We start from the raw sequence: 27311 nt of genomic DNA, 5'->3' as shown, positions 1-27311 counted from the left end.
TCTTCCCAACTCATTAAATTTTGGTAATTTCTGCAGAGATTTCCAACACTTGTGGTGTTTTTGAGGCAAAAACTTGTCCACAAGGAAATAATATGAAACTGTAAAAATATTGTTCATAAAATACTATGGGAAACCGTGGAAAAGGTTATTTTTCAAATTTTTATTAAAAATTTATTTTAATAAAGGAGGAAGAGCGGAACTTTAGGTACATCTAACTTTTAAAACAAGTTAAACAGCAGTAAACTAATTTTTTTTATTGAAACAAAAATTACAGTGTAAGATAGTCCCGTGTATTTTAAGAATGTTTTATTATCTATATAGCAAGTAAATTATAAAAGCTCCTAATACTATGTAAAAGGTCTTGAACACACAACTTTTAATTAAGTTAACAAACAGTTACTGACATACTTGGCTCTCTGGGATCATATTCCATGGTTAAAATTCAGTTAGTAACTAGAGAAATTTAACAGTGTTTTGCTCCACCAGAAGCCTAACCTGGTACTTGGTTGTGTTCCTGAATCTGGTACAGCACACTGCAGACAAAACTCCTAAACCATGTAGGCCATTCCTCTTATCCTCCCAGCTGTCACTGCTGGGTCCATATTTTCTCAGAAAGCAGATACAAACTCAGCACAGGAGCATGATTGGTGTGGACCATACCTGCTAGCCTGAGAGCTCCTGTCATAAATATTAAGAGAAGGGTAACTACCTTTCCGTATACAGTGCTATAAAATCCCTCCTGGCCAGAGGCAACATCCTGTTACCTGTAAAGGGTTAAGAAGCTCAGCTAACCTGGCTGTCACCTGACCCAAAGGACAAGATACTTTCAAATCTTGGGAGGAGGCTTTTGTTTGTGCTCTTTGTTTAAGTGGTTGTTCTCTCTTGGGACTGAGAGAGGCCAGACAGAAATCCGTCTTCTCCAACCCATCCTAACCCAAGTCTTCAATACTGCAACCAGTATAGGTAAGCCAGGCAAGGCGGATTAGTTTATCTTTTGTTTTATGTGAATTTTCCCTGTGTTAAGAGGGAGGTTTATTCCTGTTTTCTGTAACTTTAAGGTTTTGCCCAGAGGGGGATCCTCTGTGTTTTGAATCTGAATACCCTGTAAAGTATTTTCTATCCTGATTTTACAGAGATGATTTTTACCTTTCTTTTTTTTTTTAATAAAATCCTTCTTTTAAGAACCTGACTGATTTTTCCATTGTTCCAAAATCCAGGGGTTTGGGTCTTTGATGATTTTGTAACCAATTGGTTAGGATATTATTCTCAAGCCTCCCCAGGAACGGGGGTGTGTAGGGCTTGGGGAGATCTTTTGGGGGGAAGACGTCTCCACGTGGTCTCTTTCCCTGTTCTTTGTTTAAAACGCTTGGTGGTGGCAGCATACTGTTCAAGGACAAGGCAAAGTTTGTACCTTGGGGAAGTTCTTAACCTAAGCTGGTAAGAATAAGGTTAGGGGGTCTTTCATGCGGGTCCCCACATCTGTACCCTAGAGTTCAGAGTGGGGAAGGAACCCTGACACTTCCAAAAGCCTGAGATCAAATTAACATAATATTTTATGCTAAATTGCATACTCATAAGCTGTTAGAAAATTGAAATGTGAAGACCAGGATGAGCATGAATATTTAGTAGTTTTTTTCACTGAAAAGTATTTGTAACTGTATTTTTATATGGCTATAATTTATGGACAGATATTGGGTAACATAAAACCAGAAGCTATATAATATTTTTCACTACAGTATAAGTAATTTACAATCATGTAACCACAAATACAAAAGGCAAACCCCAGATGTCTTCCTAATCTTGCAGGGTAGTGACCAGTAACTTTTTCACTTAGTACTACTGTTGTAGGAGACAGGAAAGTATTGTGATTGAGAATGTCTGTATGATTTATTGCAGCGGCTTGCTTCTGGCGGGAATATCGCACTTGTCTCTCATTTTTTAAATCCCTGTCTAAATTCTGTTCTCTGAGTACTTTAAATCATTATTGTGTAATTTATCATTTTTTTGTGTATGCACACTAACTGTACAAGTATTTAATAGACTAGATTTACAGGCCAACTTATCCCCATTGTAAGCCCATTGACTTCAGTGGGTTTACACAGGAGATGCATTTGGCACTACATTTTTAACGGACAAACATTAACTTTTCTTAAGTAAACACATTTTTCATACCTAAAGGTATGAAGTTTTAAATGTACTGCACTGTTTTTATAAGTGCAGAACTTTCTGCATGGATATCAGTGTTTCAGGGAACCATGATAAAGTAGCTATAAATAAGAAAATGTTTTGACACAGGTAGTATGTTTTCCTTTTGCCTCTTTTTTTATTCATTGGACCAGGCTCTGCTCTGAAGTTTGATGGTGCAATTTTGGAATAACTCCAGTAACTGCAATAGAGTTCTCTGGGCTTACAAATGAAGATCAGAATTTGGCCCATCTTCCTTTCTTTTTCTCTAATCCCTATCCCTCCACCCACTTCCTATCAAACTCTGCAGTTTCCTGTGTTTATTTTTTCTCACAATTATGGTTATGATGTCCTCTGACCCATTTTAACTTGCAAACAGGAAAATTAGTAAATTGTCCTCTCAACCAGGTTAATAAGACTGGTTTGAGAGAATACGAACCAGTAATTAGGTAAGGCAGCCAACACCATTCTGGTTACTCTGGTCTTGATTTTGATGCCAACTTTACATTCCTGATGTTCTTTGCTTTCTTTTTTCCAGCTGCCTACAGAATCATTGTTTTATCGAGCTGTTCTACAGGTTATTATAGAGGAATGTTACGGTGTCATCAAAAGGTATGAAATTCTGAGACCAAGGCCTAATTCTTCCTCCCTTATTCTGCAAGTTGTAACTACTAGCATGAGAGTTGCAGAATGAGGCCCTAAATTCTGTCTGTATCTGTTTATATTACGAATGCAGTCAGTAAATAATACTGGGCTCTTTCATTTGCTCTGAATCCATATGCAGAGGATACCATCCACAAAGAGCTCTTGCCCTTCCAGCATTGCAGAGGTATTTGCCCTATCCTTGGCACTGGACATGTAGGCAACTGTTGCAAATTCAATAAAAAGCCTAGTGAGGAGAGAGTCTGGTGGCTCCCACAATGGGAGAGGGCATAAAGGACAGGGTGGATCAGGTCCTGCAAGATTTCTGGCCCCCCATGGGACTTCCAGGATGGGCTGGAGGTCTTGCTGGATTTGACATGAGATCTGGAGCCATAAAAATAGCCCTGTGCTCAGGGCCACTTCCTGTTTTCCAATCTGTCCAGGGGTCGACTCACCCTCTCTCCCTTATGTAGGTTGCTGCTTTGGGGCTGGGAAGGAGTTTTTCCCCATACCACCAGACTGACTGAGGCTGGTTGGGTTTTCACCTTCCTCACAGTGAAATCTAGGGGTTGAGTTTTTTGTACAATCGGAGGGCTGGGATTCTCCCACACAGAGGGCACATGTGAGAGTCATTTAAGTTGTCACAACTTTTGACAGGTGCCCAGTGGAGGAACTAGCTGATTTAGGCTCCATATTCAAGAAAGAATGGTAAAATAATGAGCATCCCAATGACATCTCCTTACGAGATGGGAGCAACATGTCTAATCCCTTGGGGAGAAATGCAAACCAGGGGCTAGAACGTTACCCTGGGGGGACCACCCTGCCAATGCCCTTTATAGCAGTCCTAGCAGCAGGATGGGGGTTAATATCTCCTCTTGCCTCAGCCCCCAAAAGTGGGAGAGATGCTCGTGGGCGGATGGAGGTCCCCAGAGAACTTCCTAGTGTGATGATTGACTCCCCCTGTGGTGAGAGCACCCTCAAGAACTAGCAAAGGAACAATGCACGGGACTCCATCTCAATGGTAACCTTGAAGATAATTTGACTAGTAAAGTTGAGGCCTGGTTAAACCCTCACCATGTGTTCTTGCCTTCTTCCATGTGGTGAGCACAGCAATACAGCTTTGAGCTATACAGACTGCATCTGAGAGTGCTTCTTTATCATAGGTCTCATAGTCAGCTACTGACTTGAAGGCCTGTCAGTGCACATTGAGTTGAGCAGCAGGGAGCCCAAGAGCCAGTGTGGACACCCAGGACAACTGGCAAATTGTCTTTGGCATTTGGGGTAGGAGCATAGCTTTTTCCATCAATGGGCAACCTCCCAACAGAAGAATTTCTTCCTTTGCTTGACATTATGTATAATAAAACTACAAAGAAGATTTAGCAGAACATGAGAACTAGGTTGTAAAAACTGAAAGTATGGGCTAGACCAGTGTATGTTATCTATTAAAGTAAAGGTAACATGGGGGAAGTAATAAAGATTGCACTTTTGAAATTAAAAGAGTTTTAGGCCCAGTTTTTAAGCTCGCTAATGTGAAATGTCTCCAGTTTTGATGAAGTAGCTGGAATTTTCTTTGTCTCGGTGAAGCCTTGTGGGACCAGTTCAGCAGTTTTTAAGATGTCAGGTTCCTTATCCAATAACACTTAAAAAGCAGTTTAAGACAATTAAAAGAATGAATTATGATGCCTTGAGTCATTAAGAGCCTATTCTGACTTTTTAGAGCTCCATGTATTCAGTATATATCTTTCTTGTTACAACTATGCTGCTTCTGATTTGTGGGACAGATACACTAAATGCTTATTTTTTTCAAAGAATCTTTTAAATGCATAGCCATTAAGTAGTCTTTAGACTGCATTTGCCCAGAGGTTTTATTGCATTGAAATAAAAAAATACAGTCACAGGAATTTCCTATTTCCCTAAAAATAAAATAAAATAAAATTGAATGTTAATTGACACAAAGAACTTGGAGCCTGACCCCAAACCCAATGATATCAATGGAAGTCTTTCTGTCAACTTCAATAGGCTTTGAATCAAGCTCACAGTTGAAAAGAATAGGCTTTCTATGAGTTTCCAGTAAAATAGTTTTTAAGAAGATATACCTGTCAAGCTGTCCTACAGTGATTCAAGAGCATGAGTACCAACTTCAGGACAGGTTTCAGAGTAGCAGCCGCGTTAGTCTGTATTCGCAAAAAGAAAAGGAGTACTTGTGGCACCTTAGAGACTAACAAATTTATTGGAGCATAAGCTTTCGTGAGCTACAGCTCACTTCATTGGATGCATTCAGGACAGACTGTTAAGAGGCAGGGCACAAACCCCAAATTGGCTTTAAGTTCTATACTTAGATTTCACTAACCAAGCATCAAGTGCAAACTCCTCAGGTACTATAATAGTCTAACCATGGAGCCACAGACAGTCCCCTTGGGTACTCCAATTTGCCTTGTCACCTAAGCAAGCTTGCTTTTGTGATAGATGGTCTCTTACACTAAAAATCACAACAATGTTCAGGTTGCTCTCAGTCCCAAAGGACCAGTCACTTACCTCAAGTCAGTTGCACCTTAGATCTCACACCAAAGACAATGCTTGTAGCCAACTCTATAATAAACTATCTAAAGATTTGTTAATTAGGAAAAGGAAATAAGAGAGTTATTTACAAGGTTAAAGCAGGTAAACATACATACACAAAGGAGTTACAGTCTTAAGTTTCAAAAGGTAATAGAAGTATTTTTATAAGCTCTATTTGTCCCTTGAAGTAACCCAGGCTAAACACTGGGGACCTCTTGCTTATGCCTAGAAAACCTTGCTCTTGAGAGTACAAGCAGCACAGAGATACAGTTTCTCCTTATCAGAGATTTTTATTCACCTTTCTCCTCTAAACTGCCAGCTCAGCTGATGGGAGGAATTTATTTGCACTTCTCCTCTTCGTGGGAGGGATTGGGAGACAGGGAGAGCAATCAACAAAGTATTTTGTCCTCTGATGTTCCACAGTAGTTCATCTGGTGTCAAGCGGTCTTCTGTGTTGGGCAGGACCTAATGCCTTCTTTTGGAAGCCAGCGTTTCACACTAAGAGCACGTCTTCACTGGCAACATTAAAGCACTGCTGCGGCAGCGCTTTAATGTAGTTTGTGTAGTCACGGCACAGCGCTGGGAGACAGCTCTCCCAGCGCTCTAAAAAAACCACCTCCACGAGGGGCGCAGCTATCAGCCCTGGGAGTGTGGCTACCAGCGCTGGTGCACTGTCTACACTGGCACATTACAGCAATGAACTTTGCAGCGCTCAGGGGGGTGTTTTTTCACACCCCTGAGAGAGAAAGTTGCAGCACTGTAAAGTGCCAGTGTAGGCAAGCCCTTATTCAGGTCCCTTTCCTGTCTGGTGATTTACAGTTCCAGAAACTTACCACGCAAAGACTCAAAGACTATCTTAAAATATGGGATACAGATGTTATAAGGGAGATTAATGCATACAACAACTCACAAGCATTCAATAAAGTCTAAATACTAAGCACACTTTTATAATGCTCATACTTATTTTAACAGTAGTAAAAACACAGGTGAACCAGACTAATTCTAGCTATGTGTTTGGCAGTATCAAAGTGAGGCATGGGGACCTTGGCAGAAATTGGCACCTGGTTTGCCAGTGTTATAATATCTAATTAATATTTTATGGAAAATCTGTTTGTTCATAAATAATACATTGAAGAGAATATTTGTGAGTAGCTAATGTCTTTGGGATTATGATTCTTACACTACAAGACTACCAAGGTCAGTGAGACCTGGAGCTGTGTGTTATGTAGGTGGTGGCTTTGAAAGTTAATTCAGACTGAGTTCTGACAAAACATATTCATACATTTTTTTCCTAAGGTATTTCAAACGGAGATTACATGTAATTTGCTAATGTGAGTGCATCTTCTGTTTGCCTTCAGGTACTTTTTGTGCATTGCTTTACCATTTTGCCTGAACCAATTCAAATATTGGTCAAGTTTCTGAAGAGACACCCCAAATTGTAAATCTGGAAAATTCTAACATTGCCTAATTTAAATGAGAATCACATACTACACATACATCTAGGAGAGAAATTTGCAAGGCATAAATAAGATCAGAATCACACTTAACTTACTATGTGATCCTGGATCAGCAGATGGCATTGAAGAAGTTCTGCTTTCATAAACATTGAACTCTTGCTAATATTGTCAAGTGAGGCATTGAAAATGGACACTGTGTAATGGATCCAATAAAATAAAAACAATGATAGGACAGGAATGGAAATAAAAAATATCACCTTCACCTCATTCATAATTTCAGGTATTCATGAGTAATAATATTTTTGGTCTAAAAACTTCTTTGGGTATTAGTTAGCTTGCTTTGATGTATTTTTAGATAAAAGAAAAAGTAAAATTGAAATAAATTATTATTCTAACTTCTTAGAATATCTATTGTATATGTTTTTAATGGAGCTGAGATTTATGAAACAATAATATGGAACTTTTGTGTTCTGAGAAAATTAAAAGAATAACCTCAATACTACATTTGCAGTGATCGGCATGTTGGTAAAATTTTCTCCAAGTCTTCCTCTTTTGTGGATTATGTCAGAAAGTCTCTGAAGAAGCTTGAACTAGATGAGTCAAAGGTAAGCAGCTGATTTCATATTGCATACAATTCACATACCAATGTAAATTCTAAGAAGTGGCCAGAATTTTGATGGAGCTATTTGTATATATTCTGTGAGCAGCTATTATTACTAGAATATACATCAATGCATCTTCAGCTCTTTGTGAATTAAACAATATTTATCCAAGACAAATTATTTCAGTTTGTATATTCAGTTTGGGGATTAACTGCCACTTTTATTTTCTTTAAAATATGTTCATTTTCATTTTAAAACTTATGACTTGTGAGATACCTTTTTATTTTTATTTTTGTATGATTACTAGTAGTCTAAATAATGTTTTTGAAACCCCCCAGAAAATACACTCTAAAGCCTAAGTGTTTATAATTAATGAACATCTCTATTTATCCAGATACATTTACAATATGCTTTTCCTTCTCCTTTGTCCTCCAAGACATACGTGGTGGAGATGGGTACTCCACCACATAACTCTTGCATCCTCTTTGTGGCCTAAAATCATAAAATGAGTACTAGACTGTAGATACAGCATCAAAGCCAGGAACAAGGTTTAGCTGAGACCTTTACTCATATGAGCTGATAACGCTTCCTGGTTCATTCAGTTTTCCTTCCAATTTTACCATGCTCTGATAGCATGAAAAGACTCAGTACAGGGTTTGGCAGAGCTAGGGTTAAAGCTCCTAGATGCCTTTGTAATCCAGGGAAAATAGGTGGACTAATCTGATTCTGTGAAGGAGGCGGATTGTAGAAAGAATAGTAAATATGGCAGGAGACCACCTTGGCTTAACAGTGAAATCCTTGCTGCTCTTAAATACAAAAAAGAAGCTTACAAGAAGTGGAAGATTGGACAAATGACCAGGTATGAGTATAAAAATATTGCTCGGGCTTGCAGGAGTGAAATCAGAAAGGCCAAATAACACCTGGAGTTGCAGCTAGCAAGAGATGTTCAGAGTAACAAGAAGGGTTTCTTCAGGTATGTTAGCAACAAGAAGAAAATCAAGGAAAGTGTGGGCCCCTTACTGAATGAGGGAGGCAACCTCGTAACAGAGGATGTGCAAAAAGCTAATGTACTCAATGCTTTTTTTGCCTCTGTCTTCACGAACAAGGTCGGCTCCCAGACTACTGCACTGGGCAGCACAGCATGGGGAGGAGGTGACCAGCCCTCTGTGGAGGAAGAAGTGGTTCGGGACTATTTAGAAAGGCTGGACGAGCACAAGTCCATGGGGCCGGATGCGTTGCATCTGAGAGTGCTAAAGGAGTTGGCGGATGTGATTGCAGAGCCATTGGCCATTATCTTTGAAAACTCATGGCAATCGGGGGAGGTCCCAGATGACTGGAAAAAGGCTAATGTAGTGCCCGTCTTTAAAAAAGGGAAGAAGGAGGATCCTGGGAACTACAGGCCAGTCAGCCTCACCTCAGTCCCTGGAAAAATCATGGAACAGGTCCTCAAGGAATCAATTCTGAAGCACTTAGAGGAGAGGAAAGTGATCAGGAACAGTCAGCATGGATTCACCAAGGGCAAGGCATGCCTGACTAATCTAATTGCCTTCTATGACGAGATAACTGGCTCTGTGGATGAAGGGAAAGCAGTGGACGTGTTGTTCCTTGACTTTAGCAAAGCTTTTGACACGGTCTCCACAGTATTCTTGCCAGCAAGTTAAAGAAGTATGGGCTGGATGAACGGACTATAAGGTGGATAGAAAGCTGGCTAGATTGTCGGGCTCAACGGGTAGTGATCAATGGCTCCATGTCTAGTTGGCAGCCGGTATCAAGTGGAGTGCCCCAGGGGTCGGTCCTGGGGCCGGTTTTGTTCAATATCTTCATAAATGATCTGGAGGATGGTGTGGATTGCACCCTCAGCAAGTTTGCAGATGACACTAAACTGGGAGGAGTGGTAGATACACTGGAGGGTAGGGATAGGAGACAGAGGGACCTAGACAAATTGGAGGATTGGGCCAAAAGAAATCTGTTGAGGTTCAACAAGGACAAGTGCAGAGTCGTGCACTTAGGACGGAAGAATCCAATGCACCGCTACAGACTAGGGACCGATTGGCTCGGCAGCAGTTCTGCAGAAAAGGACCTAGGGGTTACAGTGGACAAGAAGTTGGATATGAGTCAACAGTGTGCCCTTGTTGCCAAGAAGGCCAATGGCATTTTGGGATGTATAAGTAGGGGCATTGCCAGCAGATCGAGGGACGTGATTGTTCCCCTCTATTCAACATTGGTGAGGCCTCATCTGGAGTACTGTGTCCAGTTTTGGGCCCCACACTACAAGAAGGATGTGGAAAAATTGGAAAGAGTCCTGCGGAGGGCAACAAAAATCATTAGGGGACTGGAACACATGACTTATGAGGAGAGGCTGAGGGAACTGGGGATGTTTAGTCTTCAGAAGAGAAGAATGAGGGGGGATTTGATAACTGCTTTCAACTACCTGAAAGGGGGTTCCAAAGAAGATGGCTCTAGACTGTTCTCAGTGGAAGCAGATGACAGAAGAAGGAGTAATGGTCTCAAGTTGCTAGGGGGAGGTTTAGGTTGGATATTAGGAAAAACTTTTTCACTACGAGGGTGGTGAAACACTGGAATGCGTTACCTAGGAAGGTGGTGGAATCTCCTTCCCTAGAAGTTTTTAAGGTCAGGCTTGACAAAGCCCTGGCTGGGATGATTTAGTTGGGGATCGGTCCTGCTTTGAGCAGGGGATTGGACTAGATGAACTCCTGTGGTCCCTTCCAACCCTGATATTCTATGATTCTATGATATAGAACAGCGGGTAAGAACATAAGAATGGCCATACTGGTTAAGATCAATGGTCTATCAAGACCAGTGTCCTAGCTTCTGACAGTGATCAGTGCCAGATGGGTAATAAGTTGAATGGCAGTGTCAATAGGAAAACCAAAGTAATTCCCTTGCTTTCCCTTTAGCCGTGTTGACTTAGGTCTTAGATGACTTGGTATAAATCAAGCCTTTCCTTTCCGCTTTCTATGTAGATACTCAGTGTGGCCTCCATGACCATAGTAACTGAATGCCTCCTTATATAAAACCCATTTTACACACGCTGTCTTCTAACATAAATAAACACACCTCCCACATGCTTGAGTTTCAGATCAAGGATGTGGATTCTTTTGCCTGTGCTGAAACTATGCTGGTCAGCCTTCCATAACTTTCTTATTTCATCTGCAGGTATGATAAGCATGCCTCCTGTGTCTTCATTATAGTTCCAAATGAACCATTATTCTGCACAAATATGGAGATATTTCACCTTTATTATTTACAGTTATGAAGATCAGAAAAGCTGAATAGTGCAGCAGAGATAACAGAATAAGTGGTTTTTGCTTAATAAATTAACCCCTCATCATTTTCAGCTTCCCGTACTCTTATTTTCCTATCCCCCTTATTTGAGGGTCTTTGTTTTATTGGAGGATACAGTGGTATAGCAACAGGAGACATTCCTTTTGCTCAAGGAATGAGTGTGCTCTACCCTGAGCATTTCCAGCTGGTCATGCTGTGGAAGCTTGGACCTAAACTCATGCTCTGAATTGTGCTACCACTGGACTACCATACTGCTATCAATATTAAAATGAAATATTTTAGCCACAGCTGTAGAAGACCAGAGGAATAGATCCAGTTCTGTCTATACTTTAATTCATTATATAACCAGATTATGTTTGTGTAAAAAGTTCTCACAATGGAGGGAGGCAGTAAAAAGATCTAAAATTGGATATTAAATAATGCACAGAGTGTACAGTTTTAGATTAAATCTATGTTATATTACATTTACAAACTTATATTTAAACAAATCTGTGCATGGAGAACAAGTATATATTAATGTGTTTCTGATTCTATAATGACCATCTGTTAATCTTCAAAACTCTGTAAACAAGTGAAGTGTCTAGCTAATCTAACATGCTTGTGGATTGGTTCTCAGTCCTAGGAAGTTACTGTGAGAGATGTGGAGTAAGAGACAGAACATTTTCATACTAGTCATTATCATTCCAAAGCAGGAAGGGCTACATATGAGAGATTTATATGTGGCTAGAGTCCAAGTAGAAGACGATCAAAAATGGGAAATCCCAAGAAGTCACTTATAAAAGAGGACCGGGAACATTTTGCCGTTTTCTCACATTAGTAAAGTCATCTGTATGGCTATATAGTTTGGAATCTGCCCAAAAAATTTGTTATAAATTCTAGCTTGTATGTACAGTTTAGGATAAAAATGTGCTCCTTATTGCCCTGTGAAATTTCTAAATGGTTGTTTCTGCCTTGAATGTTGTTGCATTAGATCCATTTCTTCCTTTGGTGGACAGTCAAGCCTACCACTTCCCTGGGGCTAAAAAATAACCCAGGGGAGGCACTACATTTGCCTACCTTTTTGTGCAGTTCTGATAGAATGATGGATAGGACAAGGGGAAAAGGCAATAGTGGAGTGAGGGAGGGTGTGGAGGAGTGAGGATAGTATTTTTCTCAAAGATGGTTTCTTTGTCCTTACACAGTTACTGGTTCTAGTCACATTCACATAGATACACACAATTTTGTAAGAAGAAAGCACCAGCAGTCAGCTAGAAAGAGGAGAGGAAGCCCTTATCTGGCAGAAGCTCTCTTACTTTCTAATTCACCAAATACCCTTTGTCACCTGTGATCGTATGAGGGAGCACTTCTTACTTTCACATTTATGCAGAACAGAGACACCTTGGGTGATTGATGCAGGGGCTTATACCAGCTCCTTCCTCCACCTTTCCACTTAAAGGCTTCTTTGATCTTTTAAGAAAGAAAAAGAAACAGAAAGGATGGGTTTTTCTCTCTTTCCAGTTTTGCTACCACTGTCCAGTAAAAAATATTCAAGCTCCCTCTGCAGCCTCAGCAGAAAGCAGGGTAGGGAGTAGGGCTTCTTGGAAAAGGGAAGGAAGACAGCTCATTTGCAGGTGCTTTGCTGCTCCTGAGCATGCATGGATATGGGTTTTTTGCCTACCAAGCTGACCTTCTACCTCAGTAGGTCAGTCAAGGATACAAGTGTTACTCCTGGGGGAATTCTATGCCAAAAAAATTAAAATTGTGCCACTCAAAATTAAAAATTCTGTCCACAATATTTTAAAATTCTGCAAAATTGTGCATATTTTGTCAAAATAACGCAATATAATCACTCTGGTTTCAATTCTTTCAGTAATTTATTTAAACTACAATACAATGGATGAAGAATGGGAGTGGGGAGCATTGGAGGGAATCCCGAAACCCCCTCTGTCTAATAGTAATGTAGCTAGGTTTGACCCTTTATTTCTAGTTATTAGTCAACAAATATATGCAGCCGTATGCTCAGTGTTACATCATAGGCAACTGAAGAGCAAGTGAGGGCTGGGGAATCAAACTCACAATTTATATTGGCTACTGACCATCTCCAGAAAGGTCAGTAGCAAACAGTTCCTGGAGCACATTTTGATAGGAAATTCTTTCTGTTCAAAAATTTAGACCAGCTCTAATCACGAAAGCACCATAAGCATTTATAAAGCCATACTGTCCTTTACATCCCTCTGGCAATGTGAAGAAGTCTTAAAACTTTTACACCTGTTTTATACTCCTCGGGGAACTCACAAAGACAATGAGAACAATTCACTAAGCAGGCAGGCTGCTACATTCTGCTCTGCCGGAGGGGACAGAGCCTGCCCCATGCCTACCTCCTCAGAAATACCTTGAAGCCCTGCCCCTCCATGCTGAGCATGCTGCAATAGTGAGGAAGAGAGTGTCTGTCTGTCTCTCTCTCTCTCTCACACTTGCACAACTGCCCAGCCCCTCTCCCACCCCTCCTGACAGTGATTTACATCTCTACCAGCTGCTCTGGACACTCAAGCCAACCTGCCTGTGCTGCCGGGGAGGGGCTCATGAACGCTTTTAGCGCTTCCCATTGCTTTCCTGTCAAATAATTTTTCTGCGGGGAAGCAAAGGAATCTGCAGGGAACATGAATTCTGCACACGTGCAGTGACACAGAATTCCCACAGGAGTAAAGTGTTCGTACATGCCTCAGAAAACCTGAAACAGGACTCGGACATTCTCAGGTAAATTAAAAATTAGTTATTTTGCAAATATATTTCGTTGTTACTTTTACTTTTAACAATTCATAATCTATTTAAGCTAAACTATTCCTACCCTAAATAGGTAGCATGTTCACCCCAGCCCAATATAAAGGAATACAGCAAATGGCTTCAAGTATAATAAAACTTGCTATGGCAGAACTCTCAAGATCTTCTTATAATTTAGTTTTATGAATTTGTCATTATAGTATCATGTATTTTTAAAGCTCTCTCATGATAGCCTATGTTTTAGTGTGCATAAAACATAATGGGTCAAGTTCAGTGCTGATATATACTCCAGGTTTACTACTAAATTGTCCAAGTTAATATGTTTAAAGAGAGTAACAAGCTCAGTTTCTAGTATTTCTGTCCTAGATGGACATCTAAATATGAAAATCTGGAACCTTTTGGTAGTAATTTAATGGTAGGTACCCCCATGTTATTTATAGAAAATGATTGAAAATATCTGTTCTTTAAGTGTTTTATATCAATACAGTAACACTGATTAATGCAAAAAGATTAAATTTTATTTAAATCCATTTTTCAACCTTCTTTGCACCCAATGTCTTAGCACCATTGCTATTTTTTATACTCTTCAGGGCTTCTTTGTGGCAGCCTGAACTCATGCAAGGGTTAAGTCATTCAAGTATAAATTCTATATAGAGATAGCTTTGTCAATTGATATTCCACCTACAGAGAAAAGGTATTAAATAATCACCTTGAATCCATCTTTTCACCACATCCAAGCATACAAGCTACTGTATTAGGTGTAGCTAACTTTTTCACGGAGGATGGTTACTTTGTCTTGTAGTCAAAATATTTCACACAGAATTTAACAACTCCTCCAGAAGTATCCAGTTAAATATGTACTATGGAGATTCAGTAGCAATTCCACAGTTTAGTCTGTGTTATCTTAAGAGTGTGTGTGTTTGTATATGTTGCTGTAAGTTTGATTGATTTTCTAAATCCATAGTGCTGCATCAAAAATGTTGGCTGTGCCTAAAATTTTTCATTTTCAGTTTTTCACAATATGTTAGTGGTGTTTAAATTAATGGCACAGCAGTAAATTGCATACCTGGAAACAATAACCCTGCAGCAAAGACATTTTCCTCTCTTTAAAAATAATTTAAAGAGCTCTGATATTTGTTATGTTGCATCTAGAAAGTCAGAACGAAAAATATTCTGAATCTCCTGGTGCTTTTTTATTTTATTTTTAGCTTTTTTATGCAGCACATAACGAGAAATGTTTATCATCGCATAACCTGCTGTCTTTTATTATTCTTATGATATGGGATGCTTTTTATTGGTACAGCCCTTCATTTGTGCAGTATATAGAGCAGTAGTACTTTTAATCTGTACAATAAAACAAGCTTGTTATTTTTATTAACATTCTTTGAAGGAATTGAATGCCATTCATTTTTAAAAGAATGCTTATATTGTAATAATTTCACTGGTACATTTCTTTTATGATCATTAATTTGAGTCAGGATATGGGTATTCTCAAGGGGACTTGATGTTCATTGGTCTTGCAGTGAATTTTTAAGATATTTAGTGTTAGTTAAAATTACTATTCCAATTTTGCTACATTAAGATTGTGCCTTTGTGAATTGCAGAGTATTTCATTTTTCAGTGGTAAAACTAACTAGATTATGACTGATACTGTGTAGATAATATGTTGATCATTCTGTTAATTAGAATTCATTATCATTTTGTCTTACAAAAATGTATCCAAAGCAATTTTTGTCATTTCCTTGAACATATTTTTAGACAGTTGATACGTGTCTTGTTTTTACCAGCATCACCAGAGCGACACACAGTCTATAGCCTCCTGGCTGGGGCAGACAATAGTGAACAGTGCATATTCTCTGGCCCTCAGGGTGGGGAAGAGCAACAAATAGTCTATAGACACAACCTCCTGGCTGTGGCAGACAGTAGTTAGCAGTCTACAGGCCTGAGGGCCTAAAGTGAGCATGCAGCCAATACCTAGCTGTGGGGTTGGCAGCGAAGGGGGAAGAATAGGGGGACCCAGGTCCACCCTACTCCACCAGATCCCAGCCCAGGGCCCTACCAGTGGCATGTGATCCCACCACTGTGTCAGCAGGGACCCTCCCAAAACACACTGACGGCAGCTGCAGCAACACAACCAGACTAAAGTCTGGTTTTCCCTGGGCTACTTCCTACCTGTACCTCTTCATAGGCCCCCATTGCTCATGGGCCCCCAGTCTCCTCTGAGTACTCAGCAGCTGGCAGTCCCAGCAGCTCCTTAGGGTACTCGACTGGCAGCAGTCCCGGCAGCTCCTCAGAATACTCAACTGGTGGCAGTCATAGAATCATAGAATATCAGGGTTGGAAGGGACCTCAGGAGGTCATCTAGTCCAACCCCCTGCTCAAAGCAGGACCGATCCCCAATTAAATCATCCCAGCCAGGGCTTTGTCAAGCCTGACCTTAAAAACTTCTAAGGAAGGAGATTCCACCACCTCCCTAGGTAACACATTCCAGTGTTTCACCACCCTCCTAGTGAAAAAGTTTTTCCTAATATCCAACCTAAATCTCCCCCACTGCAACTTGAGACCATTACTCCTTGTCCTATCATCCGCTACCACTGAGAATAGTCTAGATCCATCCTCTTTGGAACCCCCTTTCAGGTAGTTGAAAGTGGCTATCAAATCCCCCCTCATTCTTCTCTTCCGCAGACTAAACAATCCCAGTTCCCTCAGCCTCTCCTCATAAGTCATGTGTTCCAGTCCCCTAATCATTTTTGTTGCCCACCGCTGGACGTTTTCCAATTTTTCCACATCCTTCTTGTAGCGTGGGGCCCAAAACTGGACACAGTACTCCAGATGAAGCCGTACCAATGTTGAATAGAGGGGAACGATCACGTCTCTCAATCTGCTGGCAATGCCCCTACTTATACATCCCAAAATGCCATTGGCCTTCTTGGCAACAACGGCACACTGTTGACTCATATCCAGCTTCTCGTCCACTGTAACCCGTAGGTCCTTTTCTGCAGAACTGCTGCCTAGTCATTTGGTCCCTCGTCTGTAGCGGTGCACGGGATTCTTCCGTCCTAAGTGCAGGACTCTGCACTAGTCCTTGAACCTCATCAGATTTCTTTTGGCCCAATCCTCTAATTTGTCTAGGGCCCTCTGTATCCTATCCCTAAACTCCAGCATATCTACCTCTCCTCCCAGTTTAGTGTTATCTGCAAATTGCTGAGGATGCGATCCACACCATCCTCCAAATCATTAATGCCACATCTTGCTCCTGACTCCTGTCTTAAACCCCAGCCTAGCTTGACTTTGGTACCTGTCTTCTTACTCAGCTTGGTAGCTAGTCCTGACTCCTGCCTTTGACGCTGGCCCAGCTTGACCCTGGTACCCATCTCCTGACTTGGGTTGGTAACTTGTCTCAACTCCTGCCTTCAGTTCTCACCCAGCAGACTGCTGGCCTGGCCACCTACACCCCAGATATAACAGTCTCATACTTTGTTAACATGAGCCAATGATCCATGTCAGATAAGTCTATATTTCAAAAGATACTGGGTTCAGTCCTGTATCAGTTATCAGCATATTGTTTATTCTATAATTGATACTGTGGTTTCATGCCTTTGTTTCTGTGGAAATTATGTTCCTTTCTAAATTAGTGTCAAAAGGAAGAAATAGTTTAATTTCAGTGTGTTCCGTTTCCTATAGTATTAAGTACAGATTTACATGTTAAGGCCATTGTAAGACCAAGTATTTAAGGCTGGAAATTATGAAGAAGCCTAAGGGAATTGGGTGCCCAAATCCCAATAAGCTTCTTTAAAAATCCCAGCCTTAAATTTATTAGGCCAGATAATGTCTCTATATGGAAATGCCTACATAGGGGCTGGGAAACTACGGGAGGTTCTCTTCATGGACTTCCCTCTGAATTCATCCATGGTTTGTTCTCTTGTAGAAGAAATCGGGGTCCAGCCCACACACCCAGTAGATCCTTTGACATCCTGTGGACCTTGGAGTCCAGTGGGGAGCATCCAGATGGAGGCCCTCTGTCTTCATGATTCTATGCTGACCTGTGTCTTGCAGGTGCTCCAGCCATATACCAACATTAATGTAATATTAAATAATCTTTAATGCCATTGGCAACATTAATTTCCATATGGCATTTTTCACTAGTTGCACCAGAGTGACAATGTGTACACTCCTTTCCCTCCCCTGCCCCCTGACAATCTGTCACTCTTACTTGCTGGCCTGCTCCTTTCCCATGCATGACTCTTTGGACCTATGGAGAGCATGCCAGAAGAATGAGAGGGATCGTGCTATACAGGTAGCTGACCTCCTATCTCTTCTGCATGGAGAGGGGGAGATCAACATATTGGAAGGTCCTCTCTGCTGATTTTTCACTCACTGGAGAACAATGGCTTGAATGTTCCAAATGACCTTTTCAGTTAATTTGACTCATATATGACCCTTTCAAAACTGCATGTTGCACATTGGCAGTGAGATATTTTGCATGCGGTTTTTCATTAAACTTGTAAAGGGTGTAACTAAGGCAGGCTGTGCTATGCATGCATCGATGACAAACTTAGCTGCACAGTGAAATACATACTGAAGATGTGCATGGGAAAAGGGAGAAGCCCTCAGACTCTGTGGAGCTTGTCAGGACCAAGGAGTTATGAAGGGCTGCTTTATGATTTGTATGAAGTTTCATGGGAAAGAGATTCTGTCCTAAAAGAAAAGGAGTACTTGTGGCACCTTAGAGACTAACCAATTTATTTGAGAATAAGCTTTCGTGAGCTACACAAGTACTCCTTTTCTTTTTGCGAATACAGACTAACACGACTGTTACTCTGAAACCTAGATTCTGTCCTGTAGCTTTCCTAAGATGCTTAGGATAGGATGTTCGATAGTGTCTGTCCAAAAACTTCCTGGTTAGGTAATTTAGATACCAATTTTTTTGTAAAACCAACATAGCTTCAAAAATCTGGAAGTTAAATGCCTTAGTTTTGTGGGTGGTTGTTTTTAATGTTAAAATTAGGAAATTCCAGACAAAAACTATGTTGAGAACATTATGACCTATACAATTAAACAGTCAAGGGAGGAAATGCCAAAATAACAACTGTACAGTTTACTCTCCCTCTCCTTGTCTATAAGTGTATGGTAATCTTTAATTACATGATTGCAGAGTATTTCTCAAGATGTATAACATGATTTTTTTTGACTTTGAAAAACAAATGTATAGCATCTCGTGATTTTCTTTTTTTAATGCTGCTACTTTCTTTGTCATAATGCAGCATAACTTCAGCAGCCTTACATTTAACCACCTAGCCTTGTGTGTCCTGAGAGGCTATTACATACCTAGCTCCTACTACTTTTGTGCTTCCCCACTCTCACTTTAAACTTATTACCATTTCAGCACCTCCCCCCTGTCCTTTGTTTGTGTTTCCCCAGATTAGATTCCAGTGATGATGGAATCTGTGAAATTCATCGCTGCCTTACATTTTTAAAGAAAGAGAAAACAGACTTCACTATCCACTGACGTATGCCAAAATATTGTCAGTTGTCATGGATTTTTTTACATGCAGCGCTGGGCTTGGAATTTAGCTGTAGGGTATTTGTTTTTATATTGGATTGTTTCATTTTAAGAAAATGTAGTGCAGAGTAATGAATTAATCAGATTAGACCAATGGTGGCACTTGGCACTTGGCCGTGGTCCGTGGAGAGCTGTTCTCCTCCTTGTTTCCAGTTGCTACATTGCATTAAAAGAATCTAAAAGTATATCAACTACTTTCCTACTACTACATTTGTAATTATGTAATGGCTATAGTTACTACATGATTGTGAATGGGAGGGAAGGTGGACCACACTCACTGTAAGAGGAAGTATCCATGACTTCTATTAAAATGTTGTTCATGGTATAAAAAAGTTGGAGAGTATGAAATTATTATTAATGTATGTCCTTCAGTCTGCCAACAACATGAGTCTCATCGGCCTGTTTTTCATCTTCTCACACAAACATCTTCATACTGCCTTCCACAATGTTCCTTACATGTGTAACGCTCACCTTGAGTTAATCTGTAATGCTGATACCCGTTCCTTTAAATCTCCCCTCAAGACCACAGTGCTAATAAGAAATGATCCAATAGCTAGATTGAGTGGAATAAAGATGAGGTTAGTTGGCAATTTATCCACCTATAACCATAAGATTTGGGGGGTAAATACATATGTATGTATATGGAATATACATAGGATTGTATCATTGTTCTGTGTCATTTATCTTCAGGATCAGGATTGTTTCTTCATAGACATTTGTACAGTACCTGGCACAATGGCGCCATGTCCCTGATTAGAACTTCTCAGTACTCATATAGGAAAATATCAAGCAGTAATAAATGGCACATATTGTTACATTGTGTCATATTATCTTAAGAGGAAGAGAAAAGGGGATCATGGTTTTGGTACGGATATTTGTGCACAGTGAATGGTTCTCTCACTTGAGAATTAAGACTTTGTATCCTGGGCAGTAAAATAAGAAAGCACATCTCTGTTTATCTAAAATCCCCTGCTCATTCTCCTACCACAGAGTACTACTGGATGTGTCTCCTTGGCAACAGCTGTTCTAGAGAAATGGTGGAGGATTACATAATGGTGTTGACAGTCTGGGAAATTAAAGATCTGTGGCTTTCTTTTTTCAGAGGAAGGGTGCAAGAACCACATGTACAAAATCACATTATTTTCAATAGTGCATTAAAACTTAAAGTAACATGAATATATCCCAAAACCAACTAAAATGTGTGAATTTGTGGAGGGAGAGGACGGAAGAGACTCTGGCCACAGTACAGTCTTCCTGTATTGCCTGAGAATGTTAGGAGCACACTCCAGTTCTTTCACTGCAGAATTGGAGACTTTAGAAAGAATTGGCAAGTGCAGCTGGCATACTCTTTGGGCTTGTCTACACTAACCGGGGGATTGACGAGCAGCAATCGATGCATCAGCGGTCGATTTAGCGGGTCTAGTGAAGACCCACGGCTAAATCAACCACAGATCGCTCTCCCGTCGAGTCCTGTACTCCACCAGATTGAGAAGAGTAGGGGGAGTCAATAGGAGAGCATCTCCCGTCGACATCGCATAGTGTGGACCCTGCGATAAGTAGGTCTAAGCTACGTCGATTTGAGTTACGCTAGTCACGTAACTCAAATTGTGTAGCTTAGATCGAATTTCCCCTGTAGTGAAGACAAGGCCTTTGTTTCCTTTGGTGATTTGCATTCAGAGTATAATGTCCAAATATCACAGAATAATATGGTCTCTATATTCATATAATATTTTTCATATTTTGAGCACACAACTTTTTACACTTGCAACTCTGAGAACCGTGTGTAGAATAAACACAGTAGTGTGCACAAATCAAGTAGTTAGAAATACTGTTAGATGTGCATATGTAAATCAGACCCTGTGCATGTGAAAAATGCACATGATAACTTGCTCATGTGTAACTGTGGCTGCTGTATTGAGCTTCCTTTGAGAATTTGGACCCAGATGACCGGACTCCTCCCCTCTCACTGCCCAGAGCTCTCCTTGGTCCCAGCTGGAAGGCAGCCCCACTCCATCCTGGGAGGATCCCCTAGGTAGGATCCTGCATTCCCCCAGTCCCACTCCTCCCCTGCAGGATCCTGCAGCCACCTGCTTTTCTTCTCCTAATCCCATGGTATTCTCCATAGCTGTCCCCCATCTCCAGTTTTCAGTGGGAGGGCTTCCCCAGAGCGCTTATCTTCATAAACTCATTCTTCCTGCACTAAAAGAACAGTTCCTGCACTGTGGGGGATGTTAAGCCATTACTGCCAAACTTGGAATAGGGGCCAGCCCAGTTGTGCCCCAGGTTCCCTATGGCTGCTGTCTGTAACACAAGCAGCATAATGGCCTCTAGTAGCCAAAGGGGGAAGCTGCACGTGTCTCAGGCAAAATTCCAGAGCTGCCTGTGTCTTCTCACCAAAACCAGCCCCAAACTGCAGCACCTGCAATATTACAGGCATTGGCAACACTGCACCAGGCAGTCTCCTGAAGGAGAGGGAAGCTGCGGAGAATTACAAGTGAGAAAAAGTAATATGGAAGTATTATAGTTATTTCACAGAGGGATAACCTGGAACACAGAGAAAGTGTGTGACTTCTCCAGGGCCTGACAGCGAGTAAGTGGCAGAACCAGGAATAAAACCCAAGAGTCCTGACTCCTACTCCTTTTACTCTGACATATCATATGCCCCCCCTTGGCTCTATAAGTGAGCCCTTTTGTATTTCTTGGTAAAAATTGATGTGAAATATCCACTGTAAGAAATAGGAACATTACTTCCACTTCAGTGTATAGTGCTCATTTAAGAATGGTTTCATGCTTCTGAATAATGAATATATCTGAATATTTCATGTTAGGGAAAAGGCTAAAGTTGATCGAAGAATTCAGGTAATTGAGAACAGAAAAATGGCTCATTATAAGCCTTAGAAAAGTACTCCTATAACAAACAAAACTAAAGTTCATTTGACATCACTCTTAATTAGAAAGAATAATATTGTTTCAGAATTTGCCTTGGCTAGGTAATAGGAATGGCTTTAATTGTTGTCATCCATTTTTTTTCCCCCTGTTGCAGCTCCCAGACAGCTGTATAATGGATTACTATGAAAAATACAAGCATAGAATGAATGAGCTGGAAGCGTTTAATATGGTAAAAACAAAGGATTAAAAACATTACCTTGTATATATGTGCTAGTCTAGAATAGAGCTGTGTCGAATTTTATGTGGTGGTGGACCGTCTTATATTGTGATATACTGTCTTACTTCGAGGATATCCTATTCCAGAGCTATATTGGGTGTCAGTAAAATAATAACGAGAACACATGGAAGGTTCTTTTTCAAGGGGGATTATGAATGAGAAGAAAGAAATGTCAGACTCCTTTTGAAACTGGATTGGTCTCCATGAAGTTATTTCACAAAAAATTCTTCTAAAAAATTATTCCCCTATTCAAAAGCTTTCTGCCGCTTATAGTATGATTTGCATATTAGATTATGCCTCAGAGCCAGCCAGATAAAATACTTTCCCTGCTCATAACATTCCATGGACATTTGATCTTTACTAGATTTTTCTGAAAATGTCAGAGAGGGAAGAACTGGCAAGGTGGCACTTGTAAAGGTTTTGCTCAAGAAAATGATTCACCTTCCTAGAAGTGTTTCTGGGGGACAGAGTTGTCTTTTTAGTAGTATGTTGGCTTACTTTCCTAAAGCCATGATCGTGTCTAACCTGTCTTTCAGTTGAAAGTTGTTCTGGCTCCCTGTATAGAAGTTTTATTACTTCTGGATCGTCTTTGCTACCTCAAAGAGAAGGTGTGTTTTCTTCATATTTTATGTTACCTGAAGTCTGTTTATTTTAACCAAATTATTTACTGAGTACCAAAGAGTCCCTGTTGTAGACTTACTATTCTCATCATTGTTGCAAAAATTTAACTATTGATTCCATCTTTGTCTAAACATATGCCCAGCAGATGTTTTTTTATTATTATTTTAAGCAAAGCTGCAACAGTAAAGTTTATGTTCTTTTAATTGTATGGTAATTACTAGTCAGTAGACGGTAAAAAAAAAATTTAAACCCTTACAAATCTTATTCCATACCAAGTATTGGTATATTAATCATTGAAAGTAATACTGGAAGTACTAAACAAACATTACCCTGGGTATACTAGAGCTTTCAACTAATGATATTGTAAGGACTGATCTGCTGCCCACTAATCTCAATGGCAGTCTTTCTGTGGACTTCAGTGGGCTTTGGATCATGTCCAAAATGCACATGGATTATTTTTATACCTACTTACTTAAGATATATAATGAAAAAAAGATTTGTTTCAGTTATATAATCAATTGAGTTGTACCTGACTAGCATATAGCACATCTGAACTGGCCAAATACAGATCTGGTGTACAGTAAGCTGGTGCAACTACACTGACTTCCATTGAATTACACCACTAAGTCTCAGCTTGTCCTAATTAACTCAAAAGTAATTATCATACTTATGCTGTTCCAATAAAACATTTTCCATCCAATAGTAATTTGTTAAGACTGTTATAGTGGTTTCTTTGAAGCTTCTACTGTGGGCTATATTCAAAATAAAGTTTTGTGACCTTTTCATATTAAACCCATTTGTGTGAGCAGCTCTTTTTTCCACTATAAACTTTTCATTTTAATAGCTCCGTTTTATCATAAGGAAAGTTTTGTTTTATTCTCTTCTACAGTACACTTGGAGCAAATGAGTTGTAATAAATGTTTGGTTTTGTTCTAACTGGTATTTTTACAGAGGGAGGCATTTCTGAAATATCTAATGATGTATTTCCCAAATTCCAACTAACTATAAATCATGAAGAGATCTGTATATTTCCCAAACTGGGAAATGAGACCTTCTGCAGTTAGCACTGATTTACCTTCTCTAAATTTAATATACCCATAGATTTAATCTTGCACTGGTTACTCCTGAGGGAATTCTGCGCTACTTCACACTGCAGAATTCATGTTCCCTGTAGATTTCTTTGCCCCCCCCTTCCCCCCGAAAATGATAGGGAAGCAAAGGGAAGATGCAAGAGCAGTCATGCACTCCTCCCCAGCAGTACAGGCATGTCGATTCCAGTGCCCAGAGCAGCCAGTGGAGAGATAAATCACCCTGGGGCTGGGGATGCCCATGAGAATAGTTGGGGGGGGGCATTGTGGAGTCATGTGCCTCTGCTCCCCATTGCTGTGAGCACAGAGCTGCTGAGTGAGGGAGTGTGCCGTCCGGCTTGCTGACACCTGAATCCCCCATACATGGATCCTGCTGGGCTGAGCCTGCCTGCCCACTCCTGGTGCACCTGTTGCAGAGGGCAGGGCCCCAGGGTGTTTCAGGGTCAGTGTCGGGTGCAGCCTCACCACTGAGTACCTGGCCCAGGGAAGAGGGGACTACAGGGTGATCTCCTACTCAATGCAGCCAGTGGTCTGTGCTCCCCACTGCCATGCTGGAACCTCCACATTTATGTATTGACAAATATAATTTGCTGAATTTTAAAATATTGTGCACAGAAAATTTTTTTTTTTTGGTGCATACTTTAATTTTTTGGTGCAGAATTCCCTCAGGAGTAACTAGTAGACTCACCAATTGTATTTTTCTGGACAAGATGAAATAGAAATTATAGAAACTATACAAAGTGTTAGGGCCAAATCCAAGTCAACTTACTCATGTAAGAAATCTCATTAACTTCAGTGGTACTATTTGAATGAGTAAAGTTAGTAGGATTTTGTCTTTAATTTCACTGCTTGTAATTCATAAAAGAAAAGATCTGTACAGTGAGTGGTAGACCCACATGACAATATGTAAGAAATAATTTAAAGGCTTTAAACCACAGATTGTTTTTCTTTTCATAAGCATTATTTTGTGAGTTCACAACTGTTTCATGTATTGCATAAAAGTTAGAGTTTCCTTTTTTTGCAGTTTTGTATTTCAAAATATGGACCCATTCCCATATCTCAGCTTTTAAGTCAAACACATTTTTATGTGCTTTAATCATGTATCATTTTACAGGACAACATTACCTGGTCTGGACTGGTGAAGTTATTTGATCCTGTGAAATCCCCCAGATGCTATGCAGTTGTTGCTCTGAAGAAATAGAAGTGTGTTCAAGTTGAAGCAAATTGCTAGATAGTTCACTGCTCAAGGTCTGATACTGTTGTTACTTTTGACCCCATGTTTATTTTGTTGTTATTTTAAGTTATTACCTAAGTACTTCAGTGATATATTATGTAACCATCTTGTTTTTACTTGAAAAATAAAGCATTAAGTATGAATCATGAGAAATATATCCAAAGTAAAATTGAAGTCATTTTATATTTCAACATGTCCTGGTCTAATTTATTAAAGTAATGTTAAGCATCTGATTTTCCCAGAAAAATTCAGAGACCCATATTGTGAGATTATTTTTAAAGCAGAACTCTATTGATGGTAATATCTTAAAAACTGATGGGATAGTATAGCTCAGAATTATGGGGACATGCCCATTCTCTTAGAATCATAGAACTGGAAGGGACCTCGAGAGGTCGTCTAGTCTGGTCTGAACTCATTGCAGAATTAAGTATTATCTAGGCCATCCCTGACAAGTATTTGTCTAACCTGCTTTTAAAAATCCTCAGTGATGGAGATTCCACAGCCTCTGTGGTCAATTTATTCCAGTGCTTAACCACCCTGACAGGAAGTTTTTCCTAATGTCTAACCTAAAATCACCCTTACTGCAATTTAAGCCTGTTGCTTCTTGTCCTATCCTCAGAGGTTAAGGAGAACAATTTTTCTCCCTCCTCCTTGGAACAACCTTTTATGTACTTGAAGACTGTTACCATGTCCCCTCTCAGTCTTCTCTTCTTCAGACTAAACAAACCCAGTTTTTTCAATCTTCCCTTATAAGTCATGTTTTCTAGACCTTTAATCATTTTTGTTGCTCTTCTCTGGACTCTCCAATTTGTCCACATCTTTCCTGAAATGTGGCACCCAGAACTGGACACAATATTCCAGTTGAGGCCCAATCAGCACAGAGTACAGTGGAAGAATTACTTCTTGTGTCTTGCTTACAACACTCCTGCTAATACATTTTAGAATGATGTTTGCTTTTTTTCCCCAACAGTGTTACACTATTGGCTTATTTAGCTTGTGATCCGCTATGACCCCCAGATCCCTTTCTTCAGTACTCCTTCCTAGGCAGTCATTTCCCATTTCGTAGGTGTGCAACTGGTTCCTTGTAAGAGGAGTACTTTGCATTTGTCCTTATTGAATTTCATCCTATTTACCTGAGACCATTTCTCCAATTTGTCCAGATCATTTTGAATTTTAATCCTATTCTCCAAAGCACTTGCAACCCCTCCCAGCTTGGTATCATTCACAAACTTTATAAGTGTACTCTCCGTGCCATTACCTAAATCATTGATGAGGATATTGAACAGAATCAGACCCAGAACTGATCCCTTGGGACCCCACTTGATATACCCTTCCAGTTTGACTGTGAGCCACTGATAACTACTCTCTGGGAACAGTTTTCCAACCAGTTATGTACCCACCCTATTGTAGCTCCATCTAGGTTTTATTTCGTAGTTTGTTTATGAGGTCATGCAAGACAGTATCAAAAGCCTTACTAAAGTCGTGATATACCACAAATACCACTCCCTCTCTCCCCCCATCCACAAGGCCTGTCAAAGAAATCTATCAGGTTGGTTTGACACAATTTGTTCTTGACAAATCCATCCTGACTGTTACTTATCACCTTATCTTCTAGGTTTTGCAATTTGATTGCTTAATTTGCTCCATTATCTTTCCGGGTACTGAAGTTAAGTTGGCTGGTCTGTTAATTCCCCAGGTGTCCTTATTTCCCTCTTTATAGATGGGCAATATATTTGTCCTTTTCCAATCCTCTGGAATCTCTCCTATCTTCCATGACTTTTCAAAGATAATGGCTAATGACTCAGATATCTCCTCAGTCAGCTTCTTGGGTATTCTAGGATGTATTTCATCAGACCCTGGTAACTTGAAAACATCTAACTTGTCTTAGTAATTTTTAACTTGTTCTTCCCCTATTTTAACCTCTGATCCTACCTCATTTCACTAGCATTTACTATGTTAGACGTCCAATCGCTACTAACCTTAAAACTGGTGAAAACTGAAACAAAAATGTCATTTACACTTCTACTATTTCCACATTGTGTGTTATTGTTTACCCCCCACATTGAGAAATGGACCTACCCTGTTCTTGGTGGTCCTCTTGCTTTTAATGCATTTGTAGAATGTTTTCT

At 40.1% G+C, this 27311-nt stretch overlaps 1 protein-coding gene across 1 annotated transcript in view; it reads left to right on the top strand.

Annotated features, from left to right (window-relative positions):
• METTL25 (methyltransferase like 25) overlaps window positions 1–25327 on the top strand; it is a 106331-nt gene extending 81004 nt beyond the window's left edge. Inside the window, exons 8-12 of the mRNA XM_077807710.1 lie at window positions 2723–2796; window positions 7354–7447; window positions 22117–22191; window positions 22776–22847; window positions 25063–25327. Coding sequence (XP_077663836.1) covers window positions 2723–2796; window positions 7354–7447; window positions 22117–22191; window positions 22776–22847; window positions 25063–25149 — 402 coding nt within the window. The 3' untranslated portion in view covers window positions 25150–25327. The remainder of the gene's footprint in view (window positions 1–2722; window positions 2797–7353; window positions 7448–22116; window positions 22192–22775; window positions 22848–25062) is intronic.
• Window positions 25328–27311: the final 1984 nt, after the last annotated feature.

The sequence above is a fragment of the Eretmochelys imbricata genome, chromosome 1, assembly GCF_965152235.1.
Source record: "Eretmochelys imbricata isolate rEreImb1 chromosome 1, rEreImb1.hap1, whole genome shotgun sequence".
Classification (NCBI taxonomy): domain Eukaryota; kingdom Metazoa; phylum Chordata; order Testudines; family Cheloniidae; genus Eretmochelys; species Eretmochelys imbricata.
The sequence above is the reverse complement of the archived record's forward strand: the minus strand, read 5'-3'. Positions and strand labels throughout refer to the sequence as shown.